This window comes from Leopardus geoffroyi, chromosome B1 (assembly GCF_018350155.1).
Source record: "Leopardus geoffroyi isolate Oge1 chromosome B1, O.geoffroyi_Oge1_pat1.0, whole genome shotgun sequence".
NCBI classification, from domain to species: Eukaryota; Metazoa; Chordata; class Mammalia; order Carnivora; family Felidae; genus Leopardus; species Leopardus geoffroyi.
The window spans coordinates 113,220,637-113,239,402 of record NC_059327.1 but is presented as its reverse complement, the minus strand read 5'-3'; the positions used below and the strand labels follow the sequence as shown (position 1 = coordinate 113,239,402).

At 40.3% G+C, this 18,766-nt stretch overlaps 1 protein-coding gene across 5 annotated transcripts in view; it reads left to right on the top strand.

The window, feature by feature from the left end:
- The window catches only part of EGF (epidermal growth factor), a 98,720-nt gene that overhangs the window by 17,174 nt on the left and 62,780 nt on the right, over nucleotides 1–18,766 (top strand). For all 5 annotated transcript variants that reach the window (XM_045470452.1, XM_045470436.1, XM_045470428.1 and 2 more), the window contains exons 2-5: nucleotides 8,898–9,097; nucleotides 12,063–12,244; nucleotides 12,600–12,827; nucleotides 13,681–13,883. In XM_045470452.1, coding sequence (XP_045326408.1) covers nucleotides 8,898–9,097; nucleotides 12,063–12,244; nucleotides 12,600–12,827; nucleotides 13,681–13,883 — 813 coding nt within the window. The remainder of the gene's footprint in view (nucleotides 1–8,897; nucleotides 9,098–12,062; nucleotides 12,245–12,599; nucleotides 12,828–13,680; nucleotides 13,884–18,766) is intronic.

The following is an 18,766-nucleotide window of genomic DNA, read 5'->3' as shown; positions in this document are numbered from 1 at the left end:
AGTTGTTTTAGCCAAATATTAGGCAGAAACTTTTGCTCTCATCACCTCTTGACCTTCTTTCTAAGCCAGGAGTTTGAATTGGTGTGTGCATCTGTTTTCACTTTATGACCTTGGTTTTCTGATTCTCCCAAGCCTGGCTAACCATGCTAATGTCTCTCAGTGTCTGGGTTTCCCAAGTATTTCCCAGGATACTTAGAACACTGGAATTTGTGTGAGTGTGAAGGCATTTGAGAGCCAGCAGATCCCCATGACAATGATTCATGGTATGGGCTGATTTATTTGCAAGCCCCCTCCCGGTGGCAGGATAGAAAAGGCCTCTCAGAGAACAGTAGTACTTTCTTCCTCCATCCAGAGTAGCCTGTCAGGGTGCTACAGACCAGCTTTGTCTTTGTAGGTAGATTTCATTCATAAGGTGATTGTCTTTGTGGGTAGATGGTTGTTAGGATACAGACGGTCCTAACAACATCAAGGCAGCTGCCTTGTTCTTTAGCACATGATGTGGCAGTTGAGAAATAGTGTTTTATTTTATTCATTTCAATACTTTTCTGATTAAAATTTCAAAAGCTTGAAGAAGGGTCTTTCTTCTTCCATAGGTTGCATCCTTTTATAAACAGATCAATTACAGAAGATCAGTCACACTCAGCACCATATAGCTGTTGACAACAATCCTGTGTATTTGGGACCCTTCCCTTATGAGGTTGAAAAACATGCAGAGTTTAGAACCTACCAGGAGTCTTCATATGTTTTCCTCCCTCTGAAGCACTACAGTTGTTCTGTTTACTATAGAATGTTCAGCAGAAAGGAATTTAACCTCTCCTTGGTCTGCAGGGAAACTGCAAAGGCTATTGTCATTAATTTACCCAGTATGTGGAAATAGAGATCTTTTAGATTTAAGCAACATTGTTGAGAATTTTAAAAGCTCTGAGTGGATCAAAAAGGTTATTATATTTTGGAAAACAAATTTGAAAAACCAACCGAAACTTATATTTCTTGATTATTCTAATGAATCCTGGCAACAATTTCACGTAAGGAGAAAAAAGAATATGTGAAGAAAATTTTCCATCTAAAATTTCAATGCATTTAAAAAGCACCCAACAATGGGGGTGCCTGGGTGGCTCAGTTGGTTAAGCGTCTGACTCTTGATTTTGGCTCAGGTCAGGATGTCACAGTTTGTGGGATCAAGCCCCACGTTGGGCTCTGAGCTGGCAATGCAGAACCTGCTTGGGATTCTCTCTCTCCCTCTCTGCCCCTCTCCTGTGTGCTCTTCCCCCCCCCACCCCCCCCCCACCACACAATTAAAAAAAGAAAGGATGATAGGTGAATTTCTTTAAATATTGATATATTATCTTCTGGAACAGAAACCTAAAAAAAAAGCACACTGTGCATGGGTATCCCTCTGTCACATAAGCTATGTTGATGCATAGGAAATGACTAGGTTTTATTACTTCCAACAGACAGGATGAAATGCCATTTTTTAAACAAAGGACACATTTTAAACAGTGAATTGTGGTTGGTGCATTACACATGTGGATTGATCTTGTCACAGGAAAAAGTGGAGCAGTAGATAGGTGGTTCTAGTGTTACCTTGCTGTTGTCTTATTTTGCGTGAGAGCGCTCCCTCAGTTTCAGTCGATGGGCTATACCTGGCAGGTTGTGTTAGGCTTCAACTTTTGAAGTTAATAAGGTTCAATTGTGTAGCTGATATGAGCTTCCAGTACTCACCTCATAGGATTTTATGACGACTAAACACATTAATCAATATAAGGTCCTTAGACTCACACCTGACTTAGTGAGTTTCTAGTACATACTAGCTGTTACTCTCCACCAAATACCATAAGCTGAGACATTTAGAACACCTTTGCTTTGTGAACACCTTTGCTTAATGATGCTTAGAGAAATCTGAAGTTAGTTTCTTGGGATGAGCCAAGTCCTCACAATCATCTTACCCACAATTTTCTGTGATTTGTTATTATCCTTGATGATAAAGTATGACACAAAATTTCCAATTAATTATTTTTTCCTAATTACTCCATCATATCTGCTTTCAATATTCCAAAGAAATTACATGAAGTATTTTTTCTCTATATTTGTATAGCTATATGTGCAGCTGGGGCTTAGGATTAACTGGTTGGTCAGGGTGGAATTAATAAGAAAAATGAAATTGGACTCAGGAAGCATCTAGAATCCAACACTTTTTAATTTCTTATTGTTTTTGTCTATTTGTCTAGGGATACTCAGAATGTATCTACAGGCAAATATTTATTTGTTTAGGCTTGTAATTTGAGAAACATTATCTTAAAGTAGTGAAAGAAGATAATTGTGTTAAGGTGTTATCTCATGGTTTTGATTTGCATTTCGCTAGTAATTACTGATGTTGAGCATATTTTCATGTGTCTGTTGGCCATATTTATGTCTTGTTTGGAGAAATGTAGACTCAGATTCTCTCCCCATTTTTTTAAATGTTATTTATTTTTGAGGTGGGGGCTGACAGATTGTGAGTGGGAGAGGGGCAGAGAGAGACAGAGACACAGAATCTGAAGCAGGCTCTAGGCTCTGAGCTGTCAGCACAGAGCCTAGCATGGCACTCAAACTCACAGACTGTGAGATCATGATCTGAGCCAAAGTTGGACACTCAAACTGAGCCACCCAGGTGCCCCTCTCCTCAATTTTAAATAGGGTTTTTTGGTTGTGTTTTTGAGTTGTAGGAGTGTACATTTGAGTTGTAGGAGAGTAACATCTCTCTATATTTTTGCATATTTACACCTTATCAGATATATGGTTTGCAAATATCTTCTCCCATTCAGTAGGTTGCCTTATCATTTGATGATGGTTTTCTTTGCTGTGCAGAAGCTGTTTATTTGATGTTGTCCCATTTGTTTATTTTTGCTTTTGTTACTCTTGCCTTTGGAGTCAGATTGCAAAGATGGCACTAAGACCAATGTTAGGGAGCTTACCACCTATGTTTTCTTCTAGGACTTTTATGGTTTTAGGTCTTCCATTCAAGTCTTTAATCTATTTTGAGTTAATTTTTGTGTGTGGTATAAATAGTAGTCCAGTTTTTTTCTTTTGCATGGTAGCTGTCCAGTTTTCCCAACACCATTTATTGAAGAAATTGTCCTTTCTCCATTGTGTATTCTTAGCTCCTGTGTTAAACAGACCCATTTTCTAACCAGTTCCTGGAACATGGATGCAGAGAATCTGGCCTTAGGGTGAACATGCCTAGAGCAGTGTTTCCCAAAGTGGGTTTCTTGACACAGTTGAACTATGAGACCCTAACTAGTAAGAGTTCTTGTAAATTCAGTTAGAGATAAGCAGCACAGCATGATGTTTAAAAGCTAGACTATGTGATCAGAAAGACATGGCTTTATTATTTATAAATAATTAATCTGTTACTTATTGGCCATGTGACTATGTCACGTTAACTGCTCTAAACTTCACTCTCTTCTTCTGTACAATAAAACTACTGAGAACCCACTTCCTGGTATTATCCAACTAAATGAAACAATACATTCAATGTGCTACCCTAAGAGATAACACCCAAGATGTTGGCTATTGCTGTTCTGGTGATGCTCACCACCTACCTTCTTGGAGTATCAAAAAGTGTAATGGCACATTAAAGAGTGAGAAGTCCTATTGAAAAAAAAAAATCTGCAGAACCTTCTTGTCCCAGTTACCATCCTGAGAGCCTGGAAGACCTCTTAAGGTTGACGATGAGAATCGGATTGAGGGTTAGGTAGGGGCTGTTTTCTGCTTTAGATGACACATGTCTACCACCACTCTGGGACTAGGGTGGCAAACTTCGTTCGCATTTTTCAGAAAGCAAAATTGGGCCCCTAGGCTTGTCTTTCAGAATTAAGATTTAAATTCACCTCTCTGGCTCCCCTTTCTGGATGTATTATTTCTGGGTCACTTGGTCTCTCTCTCACCTGCCTTGAATTTTGACACTAATGAATAAGCTGAGAAAAAAACTATGTCCACCAAAACAGATGGGGATAGTCTTTTAGAATGAAATAAAACTTTCTGTGGTTCATAAAACCCAAGTTGCCCCTCAAATCAGCCTCTTGAGAGGCAGTAATAAATGATTCTTCTTAGGGGTTTATGGTAGGAGCAGTGCAAGGTGTCAAGCTTTCTTATGTCATCAGGTCCATCACTTTAAATCTACCTTCTTTCTGCATGGTGTTGTTGAATCCTGAAGGTCTGGAGCTTCCTTTTCACTGTCTGTCCTGTGAACCTGCAGTCTGTTTCCATATTTAGAGCAGGAAGCCTGTGGTGGGGAAAGCAGGGTGCCATATGGGCCTGAGAGAAGCCCAGGATTTTTTGTTAATCTGATTGCCAGGATCATTTATGTGCTAACTAGGTTCTGTGGGTCTTTGCCCGCAGGGGGCAGAAGAGCTTGGCTTCCTTTTCCCATTTACCTGTGTGGGACCTCTCCCACCAGCTCAGAGCAGGTGAAAAAGGGACTGTTGTGAAATATTCTGTTTCTACCTCCCACTTCAATCAAAACCTGCTTTTCCTAATTGACCTCTGAACCAGCTCTTGGAGTCACTAATGAACATCTTCAGGATGCTCCAAGCATTCTGGCCTCCTTTGTAATTTCTGCAGATCCCCTGCTAATCCCCAGGCTGAGAAGTCAGAGGCTTCAATTGATTTGCTGTGACCAGTTTGCTATTTTGGGGTTTGTATTCCTTAGAAGTAATGTTTGATTTTCTGTGCACTTCCCTTTTACTGAATGGCACCCAAAATAAACACCATAGGTTTTGCCACGGGAAACTTCAGCTGTTCCAACATGCACGTTCTGCTGACATTCAGATCCACAAATTGTCCCACACACTGATGTTTACAGAGTCTTTGACAGGTCTTAAAAACCCTAACTTATTTATCATTTCCTGTGGTAATACAGAATGACTATTTTACCAAGCCTAATTTTCAAAGTCTTTCATTTTTAAAAGAATCATGTTACATTTCATGTCTACAAATACTCACCCAGGCCCTACAGTTACACAAAATGATGCCAACAGTATAGGGGGGGAAATGAACAATGCTTTGAGGGAAGTGGAATTAAAACCAGTTACATAAGCAAAATGAAGGTTGTAATGTCTTAACATATGGCAATCCAGACCAAGGCAGGAAAGAGGGTGATATTGGGCTGCTAATTGGGCACCAACTAGTGGTGGCCATTGGGAAACATCATTGGATTTCCTCATCTGAACTAGATCTATGATTTCCAGTTCACCAAGATGTAAGAATCATCTGGAATGTCTCACCCTCAGCCCAGCCATTATACTAAATTGGAATCTTAAAGGAAGGGGTCTGCAAAAGATACACACACACACACACACGCACACACACACACACACGCACACGCACACACACACACACACACAACATTCGGATTCTTTTGGACAATTTTAGGAAACACTGATAGGTAATGTTTAGGATCTTTTTAGTTCCAAGAGGATGCTATCTATGATTCACCAGTGAATGGGAAAAATCTGAAGAGTAAATTCATTAATTCATACTTAGTACTGTAATAAATATTTTCTATTTTTTGAAAAAGTCATCTCGCGGCCCATGAGTTCGAGCCCCGCGTCAGGCTCTGGGATGATGGCTCAGAGCCTGGAGCCTGTTTCCGATTCTGTGTCTCCCTCTCTCTCTGCCCCTCCCCCGTTCATGCTCTGTCTCTCTCTGTCCCAAAAATAAATAAATGTTGAAAAGTTACTGAAGTTAATGTTATGGTTTGTGTTTTATGGATCTAAGTATTCTTCAGATTTCTCTTTGATTTATTCATTGTAATATCTGGCCCATCTAGCTCATGGTGTTATATTAAAGATAAATGAGATCAAGATGTGGAAGTTTGTTGTTGTTGTTGTTGTTGTTGTTATTATTATTGCTATTAGTAAAATAACCACTGTAGGATTGACTCTGCTTTTACGAATTTGATAGATCTGCTGGTGTCTTTGGCTTTGCTCCTTTGGTAAAAGCCAGACAAATTAGCAAATTACAATTATTTCTTTATTACTTTTTTATTCAAAAATTTTGAGTACCTATTATGTACAAAGTGTTGTGCTATATTCTGTCTAAAATTTTTAAAGTACCTTTCTTTCTCCTTTTTTTTTTAAAACTGGAAAGCTCCCATTCAGTAATACTTTTATTTATTTAAAAAATTTTTTTCAATGTTTATTCATTTTTGAAAGAGACGGAGAGAGAGAGCGGCAGGGGGTGGGATACAGAGAGACAGAGGGAGACAGAGAATCTGAACCAGGCTCCAGACTCTGAGCTGTCAGCACAGAGCCTGACGCTGGGCTTGGACTCACGAGCCAGGAGATCATGACCTAAGCTGAAATTGGATGTCCAATCGACTGAGCCACCCAGGTGCCCCTATTTGTTTTTTTTTTAAGTCTTATTTATTTTTTTGTATTCTCAACACCCAGTGTGGGGCTTTCACTCATGACCCTGAGACCAAAAGTCATATGCTCTTCTGACTACCCAGCCAGGTGCCCCCATTTAGTAATACTTTTAAATAAATAAGTTTTATTGAATGAATAAATGTATCATTCATGTATCAAGTATCAGCACATAAGAAAATTAGTAATACATATTGGGTGCATTTATTCAATTTATAGAGAGTACATGATACACATTTCAAAAAGAGGACTCCTAGCAATAAATCTACAGGCCCACAGATCAGTAGCTATGAGCTTAGGGTGCCTTTTGCTATATGACTTCCTTTCCTCCAGGACACAGTGCTGTGGGATAGATGAGTTACACCAACGTTCTCATCCAGGGGTTCAAACCTGAACAGTGGCACAAACCTATATAGTGAGACCTTGCTTGTGGGAATCGGCAGTGGCAAATTGTATTTGTGTAGTGCTCCATAATTAATAAAATACTTTCCCATATAAAATTTCATTTCTTTCCTCAATAATCCTCTGATGTAGCGGTGAGGTCCTGTGCAGGGAAGCTAGGGCGCCAGGACTAGAAACAAGGTCTCCTGGCTCTCAGTCCAGTGCCCTTTTCCCATTTCTTCTATGATACTTCTGGTTACACAGCTAGAGTGGCAATAGGAAATGGACTGTCCTCTGTGTCTGTGCAGGAGTCTTCTGATGTGGCAAAGATATGGGAAGAGTGATTTGAGCTAACTCTCCTAGACATTCATGCCAGCACCAATTTCAAACTCTCATGATCTTGCACCCCTTCCTTCCTCTTGTATCTATTCTGATGTCCTCTAAGGTGGAGTTAATGTTCTCTGACCTTAGAACATAATTCCTAAGAGGATGTTAATCCATCATTACGTTTAATCTTTTTTTTTTTAATGTTTTTATTTATTTTTGAGACAGAGAGAGACAGAACATGAGCAGGGGAGGGGCAGAGAGAGAGGGAGACACAGAATCTGAAGCAGGCTCCAGGGTCTGAGCTGTCAGCACAGAGCCCAACACGGGGCTCGAACTCATGGACCGTGAGAATATGACCTGAGCTGAATTCAGACGCTTAACCGACTGAGCCACCCAGGTGCCCCTCATTCCGTTTAATCTTTAGAACAATGAACACGTTCACTATGTCACATTAAGGTATTAACGTCTAGTGTGGATGCAGTGTGAATAATATGTGAGAATAATGTGAACCTCGCGGAGAAGCAAGAATATGTTAGCGTTCATCTCCAATCCCCCACTCATCCCAGAGGTTCCAGAGTTATCTAAAGGCAGGGCTGAAGGAGCCTTCTCACCGCTCAGGCAGAAGAGACCAAGGCGACTAATCTGGCTGCAGGAGACGAAGCTATTCTCTGGCATTATCTTGAAGCATCAAAGGCAAGCTCTGTGCAAAGTCAGTCAATATGTGCTGAGGTTTCCAAAGAAAGGTATCAGGTTCCCAAAGCAAGTGTTGGATACTTGGGAGTCTGAGAGGGAAGGTGGCATCACCTGGAACAGGAGATGATAGGGTTAGGGCCCCAGGCAAGGCCCTGCAGCAATCGAAACTCCAGTGCAGTCTACCACCCAAATTTAGCAGATAAAAATATAGGGCAACTAGTTAAATTTGAATTTCAGATAAACGTGAAATAATTTTTTTAGTGTAAGTATGTCCCATGCAACATACATGCAATTCAGATTTAACTGGGCATGCTGGGTTTTATGTGGCGATGCAAACAGAGACAAAGCATCTCAGAGCTTTCACACGCTGGCATTTCGGTTTTTCCTGTTTCCACTTAAGACCTCTTCTTTCCATCATCTTCTATGTCATTACTCCAAAGTTCTTTCTGTTCATTAGGTAGGAAGAGGAGGTGGGCTCCATTTCCAAAATGATAATATCTGTAATATTATTTCCAATTTATATAATTAAAAGTTACCTTCATATAGACCCTATCCACAATAGAAAACAGGTGGTTTCTTTTTTAACATAAAATAGCATTTTGTAGATCAGAGTAGAAAGTGGTTTTCTCTTCAAGTAGTTCTTTTTTTCATAATTGGCAATGTTCATTTCATATAATCAATTTGTGAAGAAGACGATTTATAAAATTAAGTAGGAATATCTACAGGAACTTGTTCTCTATACAACTGTCTTCATTTAAAATACAAAACCAGGGGCACTTGGGTGGCTCAGTTGGTTAAGCATCTGACTTCAGTTCAGGTCATGATCTCATAGTTTGTGAGTTCAAGCCCTACATCAGGCTCTGTGCTGACAGCTCAGAGCCTGGGGCCTGCTTCAGATTCTGTGTCTCCCTCTCTCTCTCTGCCCTGCCCCTCCCCCCATCACACTCTGTGTCTCTCTCTAAAATAAGTAAACAAAAATAAATAAAATATAAAAACAGTAATTAAGAATTAAGTCTACTTGTATTAGCTGTCATGGGAAAATACTTTATCTAAATCAGACAAAATCCTGAAAATGTTTTTCTTCCCACACAGGTCCTGAACCCTTCTTAATTTTCTCCCATGGAGGCAGTATCTTTAGGATTGACCTGGACGGAACTAATTATGAGCAGTTGGTGGCTGATGCTGGTGTATCAGTGATCATGGATTTTCATTACTATAAGGAAAGACTCTATTGGGTAGATCTAGAACGGCAACTTTTGCAAAGAGTTTTTCTGAATGGGACAAGGCAAGAGGTAAAGTACATTTCCCGAAGCATTTGAGGGATTTCTGTATAGGCTGACAAACATGATATAGTTAATTTGCAATGTATAGATGAGTGAAAATTACATTCCAATTCAAATGTTTCTGGCATTTGTGGATATTTCTTTATTTATTTTAAAGCTCATTCAGGGGTGCCTGGGTGGCTCAGTCGGTTAGGCGTCCGGCTTCAGCTCAGGTCATGATCTCGCGGTCTGTGAGTTCAAGCCCCGCGTCGGGCTCTGTGCTGACAGCTCAGAGCCTGGAGCCTGTTTCAGAGTCTGTGTCTCCCTCTCTCTCTGACCCTCCCCCGTTCATGCTCTGTCTCTCCCTGTCTCAAAAATAAACATTAAAAAAAATTAAAAAAAAACTCATTTATTTATTCTGAAGGAGAGAGAGAGAGAGAGAAAGGGGAAGAGAGAGGGAGGAGAGAGAGAATGCCAAGCAGGCCCATGCTGTTGATGCACAGCCTGAGGCAAGACTCCAACTCATGAACCATGAGATCATGAACTGAACTAAAGCAAGAGTGGCACGCTTAGCTGACTGAGCCACCCAGGCACCTCAGAGATATTTATTTAATCTGTATCTGTGGTATGTTACTAAATAAGCCCATAAACGTAGCACTGATATTCAGAAGCCCCCCAAAGGAATAGGATGTGAATGTAATTTTGAAAATATGTAAGTTCATTAAGTACAGATTATTTACATGATTGCTTCCAGTGGTTCTCAGCAGAGGGCAATTTTGCTACTCAGGGGATATTTGGCAATGTCTGGAAACATTTTTGGTTTTCACATCTGGATTGGGAAAGCGGGAGAATGAGGTAGTAGCATCTAGTGGGTAGAGGCCAGGGATGCTACAAAACATGCTACAATATACAGGATGGCCCCCACAGCAAGGCATTATCTGGCCTCAAATGTCAGTTGTGCTGGAGTTGGGAACCTGTTTTGTCTAAATGTCTGTCATGGGTTTTAGTACCTGATATTTAGGAGGAAAACCTTTTTTGATTCTTAAGGTGTTTGCACTGTGGAAAAAAAACAAGAAAGCAGGTGTCAGATATGGAGTATTTTGCTTCAAGTACATACAAAAGATCTTTAGTCTTTTTCCCTAACTGATGGAGCCCTTAAATGAGTCGCAGGAGGAATGTTCTCTCAATTCCTGAGAGGTGGATTATAGAGACATGTGACTGGAGAAACCTTAAGCATTTATTCCCAGCACAAAGTGCTCATTGTTTTGTTTGTTTTTCTTTAAACCAAACCTTTCTCCCTCCAGTTATTCTTAAAAGCTTCAATTAAGTGCTAATCTCTTTTATCACGTCTCTGATACTTACTAATGTCACCTTTAGCAAGGCTGACTACTCAATATTCTCCAACTATCCGTAGAAGAACAGTTTCAAAATCCTGAGTCTCAAAATCTGGAGGGTTTCCTGTCACAGACTAGGAAAAAAAATTAAACAGTTGTGACTTTGTGTCAAGTCATTAGGAGAGGATTGACCTGATGCCTAAAATCCACCATTGTTTTCCCTTCTTTGGATTAAAACATTATTTAAAAAGGACACCTGTTAAAATACAATTTACCTGGGTAAGCTAATATATTAAGATACTAGCAACTGGTTAGGTGGATTGGCTAGATTACTTTGTGTGAGGTATAGGAACAGTACAAGCTCGTGAGATTTTTGATCTCTGCCCATTCCAAGTTCAGTCAAGTCATGTCAGTGGCTGGAAATCAGCGATGGTGGCAATATTTACAAGCCAAGGAAACCTGCAACCTCACATACCAGGGCTTCTCCCCACCCCCCTCCCTCCACCCCCTAGGAAGACTAACTGGTTTACCTGCATGCCCTGGAATTAGGAGATAACAGACATTTTTGTTTGGTCATTTTTACCATAAGAGAGCAGGAGACTCTCCTACCCAAGGGCATAAAGAGAAGCCCTCACTTTGGGTCATAGGGTCATAGTATGAGGGCACTGAGGACCTATAGAAAGGGAGGGGCCTGATGGAAGAGGAGGGGCCATGAAAGTGGGACTCTAATGAGAAATTCATTTATTTTATTAAAAAAATTTTTTTAGGGGCGCCTGGGTGGCTCAGTTGGTTGAGCATCTGACTTCAGCTTGGGTCATGATCTCACAGTCCGTGAGTTCGAGCCCTGCGTCGGGCTCTGTGCTGACAGCTCAGAGCCTGGAGTCTGTTTCGGATTCTGTGTCTCCCTCTCTCTCTGACCCTCCCCCGTTCATGCTCTGTCTCTCTCTGTCTCAAAGATAAATAAACGTAAAAAAAATTTTTTTTTAATGTTTATTTATTTTTGAGAGAGAGACAGAGAGAGAGAGACAGAGAGACAGAGTGTGAGCAGGGGAGGGGCAGAGAGAGAGGGAGACAGAATCCGAAGCGGGCTCCAGGCTCTGAGCTGTCAGCACAGAGCCCACCTCAGGGCTTGAACTCACAAACCGTGAGATCATGACCTGAGTGAGATCATGATCTGAGCCGAAGTCGGACGCCCAACTGACTGAGCCACCCAGGCGCCCCAAGAAATTCATTTATTTTAAAGTTCTGTGCACAAATGTCAAGCACATCTTTAGAATCTCACAGAGCTTAGAATTGGGTTCAGGTGAGGATATGGAAAATTCCATTAGCAAATGGATAAAGTGTCTTTAAAATAGCTTGGAAATTCCACTGTTATTATGGTTGAAATTATTAGTACATTATGGTTGATTGCCTAATTTCAATAAGCATAGGATAGTTTTCCACTTTAAAACTAATGTATAAATCCTATGCCCAGAAATATTCGTGTGGTAGGGTTAACATTGCTCTGTCAAATCAATGGCACCCTAACTGTGCCATATGTTAAGATCTTGTGAGTGCACAAAAATGACAAGTACCTAAAAGAATAGATTTTTATACATAAAGATGAAAACAATGGTTATGTGAATGAGAAAATATTAATATTCTGAAATTTGATTTTACAGACAGTATGCAATATAGAGAAAAATGTTTCAGGAATGGCAATAAATTGGATAAATGAAGAACTTATTTGGTCAAATCGACAGGAAGGAATCATTACAGTAACAGACATGAAAGGAAACAATTCCCGTGTTCTCTTAAGCGCCTTAAAATATCCTGCAAATGTAGCAATTGATCCAGTAGAAAGGTAACTGCTGTTTTCAGACACTGAAATGTCTTTCAAAACTCTGATGGTAGTTCCTGGAATCATAGTATTTTGAACTCAAAAGGACCTTCTCATTGAGAAAGTGGCCTGAATTTGAACCAAGGCAGGCTCCCTGTACAAATAGTGCTTTTGAGTGATTTGCTGCTGTACGAGCACAATTGCTTTTTTAACTTGAAATCACGTGGAATTTCCACAGCAGGGCAGTAAATGTTTGTTGAATCGGTATTTCATTCAAAATAGTCACACTCATCCTGGGGGCATCTGAAACACTGAAAGAGTTGGCCATTTAAATGACTTTACATTCAGTTATGTGTCTATGTAATGTGCTTGCTCTCAGGTTTATATTTTGGTCTTCAGAGGTGGCTGGCAGCCTCCACAGAGCAGATCTCAATGGTGTGGAAGTGAAGATTCTGTTAGAGACGTCAGAAAGAATAACCGCTGTGTCACTGGATGTGCTTGATAAACGGCTTTTTTGGATTCAGAACAATAGAGATGGAAGCAATTCTTATATTTGTTCCTGTAATTATGATGGAGGTTCTGTACATTTTAACAAACACCTTACGCAGTAAGTTGTGCTTTTGGCGTAAAAAACAATTGCTGTTTGAAATTTGTCCAGTGGTTTAGCACAGACAGGGGCGTCCAAAAGACTTGAGAACCAGTCCTAGATTTACCATTTATAGGACAAGTGACTTGTCCTATAATATAAGAAAATGATATCCTATATTAGGATAATGTCCTATAATATAATAATGTCCTATAATATAATAAAAGATTAACCACTTACAGGAAGGTTACATGACTTCTCAGTTTCCTTTAACGTGCGGATAATAGCAGTAGCTATTTTTTGGGATTATTGTGAAATTTAGTAAAATTAATTAAGTAAAGAAATGCAAATAAAAATAATTAACAGAGTTTTGGCATCTGGTAAGTTCTCACATGTTGGTTACAGTTTTGTTTTTGTTTTGTTTTTTTTTTTTTTGAATTACTATGTCATGTATTTGTGAAGCACCTATGTTTCATTTGATTTACTGTCTTGCCTGTAACTGACTCTCCTGCTTGTGGTAAGAGGCAGAAATTAGTCAAGTGTGAAATGGATACAACCAGAATGCACTCTTACACAATTCCTATTTTCTTCTTTGTTTTATTTTCATCACACTTAAGTGCTGATTAGCAAAAGAATGAGACAATGAAGTTTAAGCTAGAAATCATATCCCATTAATTCAGATTATGACTACATAAATAAAATTTTAAATTTAACATCTGCTTCTAAACCTAAAGGAGAAACAATTGGAAAGGTAGGTAATTAAAATTTGGTCAATACACTGAAATGAAGTGAAATGTTAATAAGCCCAGGAAGAAGTGTTCCGCTATTATTTATGTTTTTTTTTTTTTCTGTTTTTTTGTTTTTTTTTTTTAAGGCACAGTTTGTTTGCAATGTCCCTTTTTGGTGATCGTATCTTCTATTCAACATGGAAAAAGAAGACAATTTGGATAGCTAACAAACACACTGGGAAGGATATGGTTAGAATCAACCTCAATCCATCGTTTGTACCACCTGGTGGAATCAAAGTAGTGCATCCACTTTTACAGCCCAAGGCAGAGAGTGATGCTTGGGCACCTGGTGAGTTATCTTTGACCTTGAACAGGGTCTGGCACTTAGTCCCCACCTGTCCACCTGCTCAAGCCAGACACTTAGGGGCCATCCTTGATTCCTCCCACTGCCTCACCCCCAATTTCCAATCTACCACCAAACCCTTTCCATTCTACCTCCTAAATACATCTCAAATATCCATTTCTCTTCTCTGCTGCCACCACCATCGTCCAAACAACCAGCATTTCTTGCCTGTTCTGTTGTAGTAGCCAATCAACTAATCTTTCTGTTCTTGCCTCTTGACCTTAAATAGCTAATCTGATCCATTAACTCCTGTGCCTAAAACCCTTCCAAAGCTTTCCTGTGCCTTTAGACTGAAATGTAACATTTTACCAGGTTGATCAATATTTGATGAAACTGATCTAACACTCTGTTCCTCACTGGATTCTGACTCAAGTCTTTCCATAGTTGTTATGACATGCCATCCCTTTCACGTCTTTAGGCTTTTGGAGTCACTCCTTTCTCTTCCTAGACTTCCTTTCAATTCTGAGTTTCAGTATGTCCTCAGATAGGCAGTCTCTGGTCATCCAGTCAAGAGGAGGCAAGGGCCCTACCCCTTATTACCTATTTTTTTTTTCTCAGTACACCCTTCACTGAACTCACCCCAAGATGTAGTTACATATTACTTTGCTTTCTTTTTTGTTTTCTCTCCTGCTTAATTATAAATGCCGTGCAGGCAGGGACCATGTCTGGTATGTATATATTATTAATTTATTTAAACCACCCTATATTCAGTGGTTGTTGATTTATTTATAAATGAAGAATTTTAGATAACGTTAATACAATGAGTGGATTGACTGAATCTAGTCATAGTCCCAAATTTCTACTTAAAAATTTTTTTTTTCCAACGTTTATTTATTTTTGGGACAGAGAGAGACAGAGCATGAACGGGGGAGGGGCAGAGAGAGAGGGAGACACAGAATCGGAAACAGGCTCCAGGCGCTGAGCCATCAGCCCAGAGCCCGACGCAGGGCTCGAACTCACGGACCGCGAGATCGTGACCTGGATGAAGTCGGACGCTTAACCGACTGCGCCACCCAGGCGCCCCCCAAATTTCTACTTTTAAATGTAGGCTTCTCTGTTTGAATTCTTTAGCACATACCTTTTTTAGGTAGGCTCCTCAATATGGCTTATCTACCATGCGAATGATGTTATACTAACATTTGCTATATGTACAAGCTTAATTTCAAGCAGGTTTTGACATACATTTAATCTTATCCCCAATTAGCCTTGTGAGGTTCCGAAGCCGAGATGGAATTGTTTGTTTTCTCTTCTTTCTATCTGTTGGATGCCACTAGGGTTTGGTAATAGTGTGGGAAATGGTAGGGACTGTGAGTCCCTGCCACAGTTAGTATATAAATGTGTTTGTTCCTGCCCTAGACATAGCTCCTGAAGAGAGCTGTGGAGACTGAACAGGAGGACAGGCACGAGATTGCTGAAGGGAGGCTAGAATCTAGGGGAATTGACATTATTATTACTTACATCTTCAAGGAGGTAACTAATAGTGTAAGTGCTTTTTAACTGATTTCTTTAAAAACTTAAAACTATAATTTTATTTGTGTAATGACTATGCTTTTAATGCAAGTAATAAGGCACTTCCAAGACTAACATAAATCCCAAGAGATAAAGTGTTTAGTCAGATAAGTTTTTTTTAATGTTTACTTATTAAAAAAAAATTTTTTTTATATTTATTTATTTTTGAGAGACAGAGTGAGACAAAGTGAGACTGGGAGAGGGGCAGAGAGAGAGGGAGACACAGGATTGGAAACAGGCTCCAGGCTCTGAGCTGTCAGCACAGAGCCTGACGTGGGGCTCAAACCCACAGACTGTGAGATCATGACCTGAGCTGAAGTCGGATGCTTAACCGACTGAGCCACCCAGGCGCCCCAATGTTTATTTATTTTTGAGAGAGGGAGAGGGGGGTTCAGGGGAGAGAGAGGCAGACAGAGGGAGACAGGCAATCCCAAACAGTCTCAGTGCCATCAGCACCATCACGAACTGTGAGATCATGACCTGAGCTGAAACCAAGATTCACGTGCTCAACCAATGGAGCCACCCAGGCGGCCCCAGAGATGTCATTTTTTAAAAACTGATTTACTTGAATTTGTAAAGCAGAAATTGTGGGAAACAGTTAATCTGTGGGTCGGAGTGTAACATTAAATAGCAACAACCTGGTGGAGTGTTATAAATGAGATGGTGACCATATTCCACACATGAACAGTGAAACTGATATTCTGCCAGATACCTTCCATGGGAAATAGGGGACTCAAGCTGTCTTCAAATATGACTCATTGTCCAAGTGGTGATTACCCACAACAAAATTAGAACCAACAACTACTATGAATAATTATTGAGTGTCATTTGTAGTAGTTACAGATATGTCCATCAGCACCTCTTACATTTATGTGTAACCTCATGGTTTCCAAAGTATTTTCATGAACACTATTTTATTGGTTTGTCCACAGCAGTATTGTGAAACAGAAAGGTCAGCAATAACTGTGCTCATTTCATAACTGAACTGTTTAAAGCCTAGACAAGTAGGGTGCGTTTTCCAAGATTACACAGCTTGTTAATGATGGATTATAGGAGAAAAAAAGCCTGGTGCTAAGTGTTGTTCTTTCCACCATAAACACTTTAACTCTTCAGAATCCTTCACTATTACTCAGCTTTTTTTTTGATAGGGAAGTCAAATACGATAACTGAAAGCATGAATTTCAGAAGAAAATCTATAATGATTTATTACAAAACAGCTTCAAACAATCTGGCAAAGAACAACATTTGGTTGGGAAGCCGCTGCCAGCTGCAGAGCTACAGGCTAACCTGAAATCTAGAAGACCTTGGCATTGGTGATATTGGCTCCAGTTATTGATCAAAGATTGGGCTTCATATATACTCCAAGTGTGAAGAGCTTTTGACTTCAAGGACGCTGTTACTTCAGCTACCATTAAATAGGTGTAAATTGTTTTAGTGCCTGGCAGAGCAGGAATTCTTCACGTGGGACTTAGGGTCTGTGAATCTCTTGATTGTATGGTTAGACGAAAATATGCAGTTGTCCCTCCCTAGGAAGATGGTATGGAGCTGCCTTCAGGTTCCCAAAGTGCCTTCACGTTTAAAGACATACTACTCTAGAGGCTTGTTAGTTCCTTCTGGACAGTGGGCTTACAACAGGTGGATGGTAATAGTACTTTGGTTTGCAAGGCATTTAGTCACGAGATTACTTCAGTGGGGAGATAACTGAGAAAAATCGTGTAACCTGGTTGACATTATTTTTTACATAAAATGTAAGTATTTATACACATGAGAGTGTCAATAAACTTACTTCATGCCAAATGCCTAAACTATCACTTATCAAAGTATGTTCTAAAAGACACTAGTTCTGTGGGATTTTATGGGATTATTTGGGGCCAAAAAAGTTTCAGGATCAAATGGTTTAGACAGGCTGGGTTAAATGAAATTAAACAGGTGTCTTTTTCCCACGTGATTTCTCAGAACCACTCATCTGGCTAAGTGCCTTGTTAGTCTCTAAGGGCCCTACAACCTATGCCATTTTCCTATTTTATTTCCTACGCAGCAGTCCGCTTGACTCCTAACTCTATTCTTTCTAGCCAGACCACTTTCTTGAGATCTAGACCAAAAAGAAAAAAAGAGAGACTGAGGCACAGTGAGAGTTGAACTACAGAGAAAATTGACTTAAAACACTGGGGATTTATTCATAGCATATGAAAGTGAGCAGCCCCAGCGAAGACTGTCCGACCAAGGGCAAGGCCACAAAACTTCATAAGGAAGACTGCAGTCATTTTTTGGTTTAAATAATCCATGGCTAATTGATTCGGATTGCCTGGTTATAGAGGAGCTGGCTGCAGCTAATGGCTGAGCCCCAAAGCCAAGCAGTAGAACCACAGTTTCACCATCAGGATGGTTTTCTGATACTTCTGACCAGTTTCCTCAAGGTGGTCACTCAGTTCTCTCATCTGGGCCACACCTGCTTGCTGTATGCACCCTCCAGGCTCAGGGTCCTGCAGTGGGCATGTGGAAAATTTCCTTATTAAGGCCTATATATTTATCTGCCTTCTGAGCATTTCTACTTGGATTTCTTTCAAGGGCTTCTGGCACAAAGGAAATAATTGGCCTACCAACTTTTACCTCCCTTTTCCCTGACTCCAGTGCCCCTATTTCAGTGGGTGGCATCTCACCCCATGTCCCAAGGCAGAAATCTGGGTATGACCCTTTCTTCTCTCTTTCCCACTCCCACCCCATGAAATCAGTCTCCAGCTCCCACCAATCTCCCCACTTGCCATCGAACCACTCTTGCTCTATCTGGCAGCGATCCATCCCTAATGTCCGCTTCATCAGTGTTCCTGCCTCTCTTTTCCATGCTGCAGGGAGCATAACCCTTCAGAAATCAGAGCCCAATCATGCCATTCCTTGGTTAAAACCAATCAACAATTCTGTTGCCAATAATAAAAATCCAGTTTCTTTATTTAACCTGTTCACAGCTGTTCACAGAAGGTTCTCAGCTTCATCTCTTGCCATTATCTGTATTACATTCTGTGCTGCAGCCATGTTCAAAGGTTTCATTTCCTCCCACAAGACATGTTTGCTCTTTCCTCCAGGCCTTTCAGCATGTCCGGAAACATGCTTTCAATCCTTCTCTGCATGGGCTCATTTTCCTTATCCTCTGAGAAATAGCTCAAATTTCCTTCTTTCAGAAACACCTTTGCTGCCCCACTCATGATTAGCCTTGGTTAACTTTTGGCGAATAACAGATTTCCCTCATCTGTCACTTATTGTTCATCTTCCTAAATTTCCTTACTCCTACGAGGACAGGAGGACACCTCTCCATTGCACCCCCA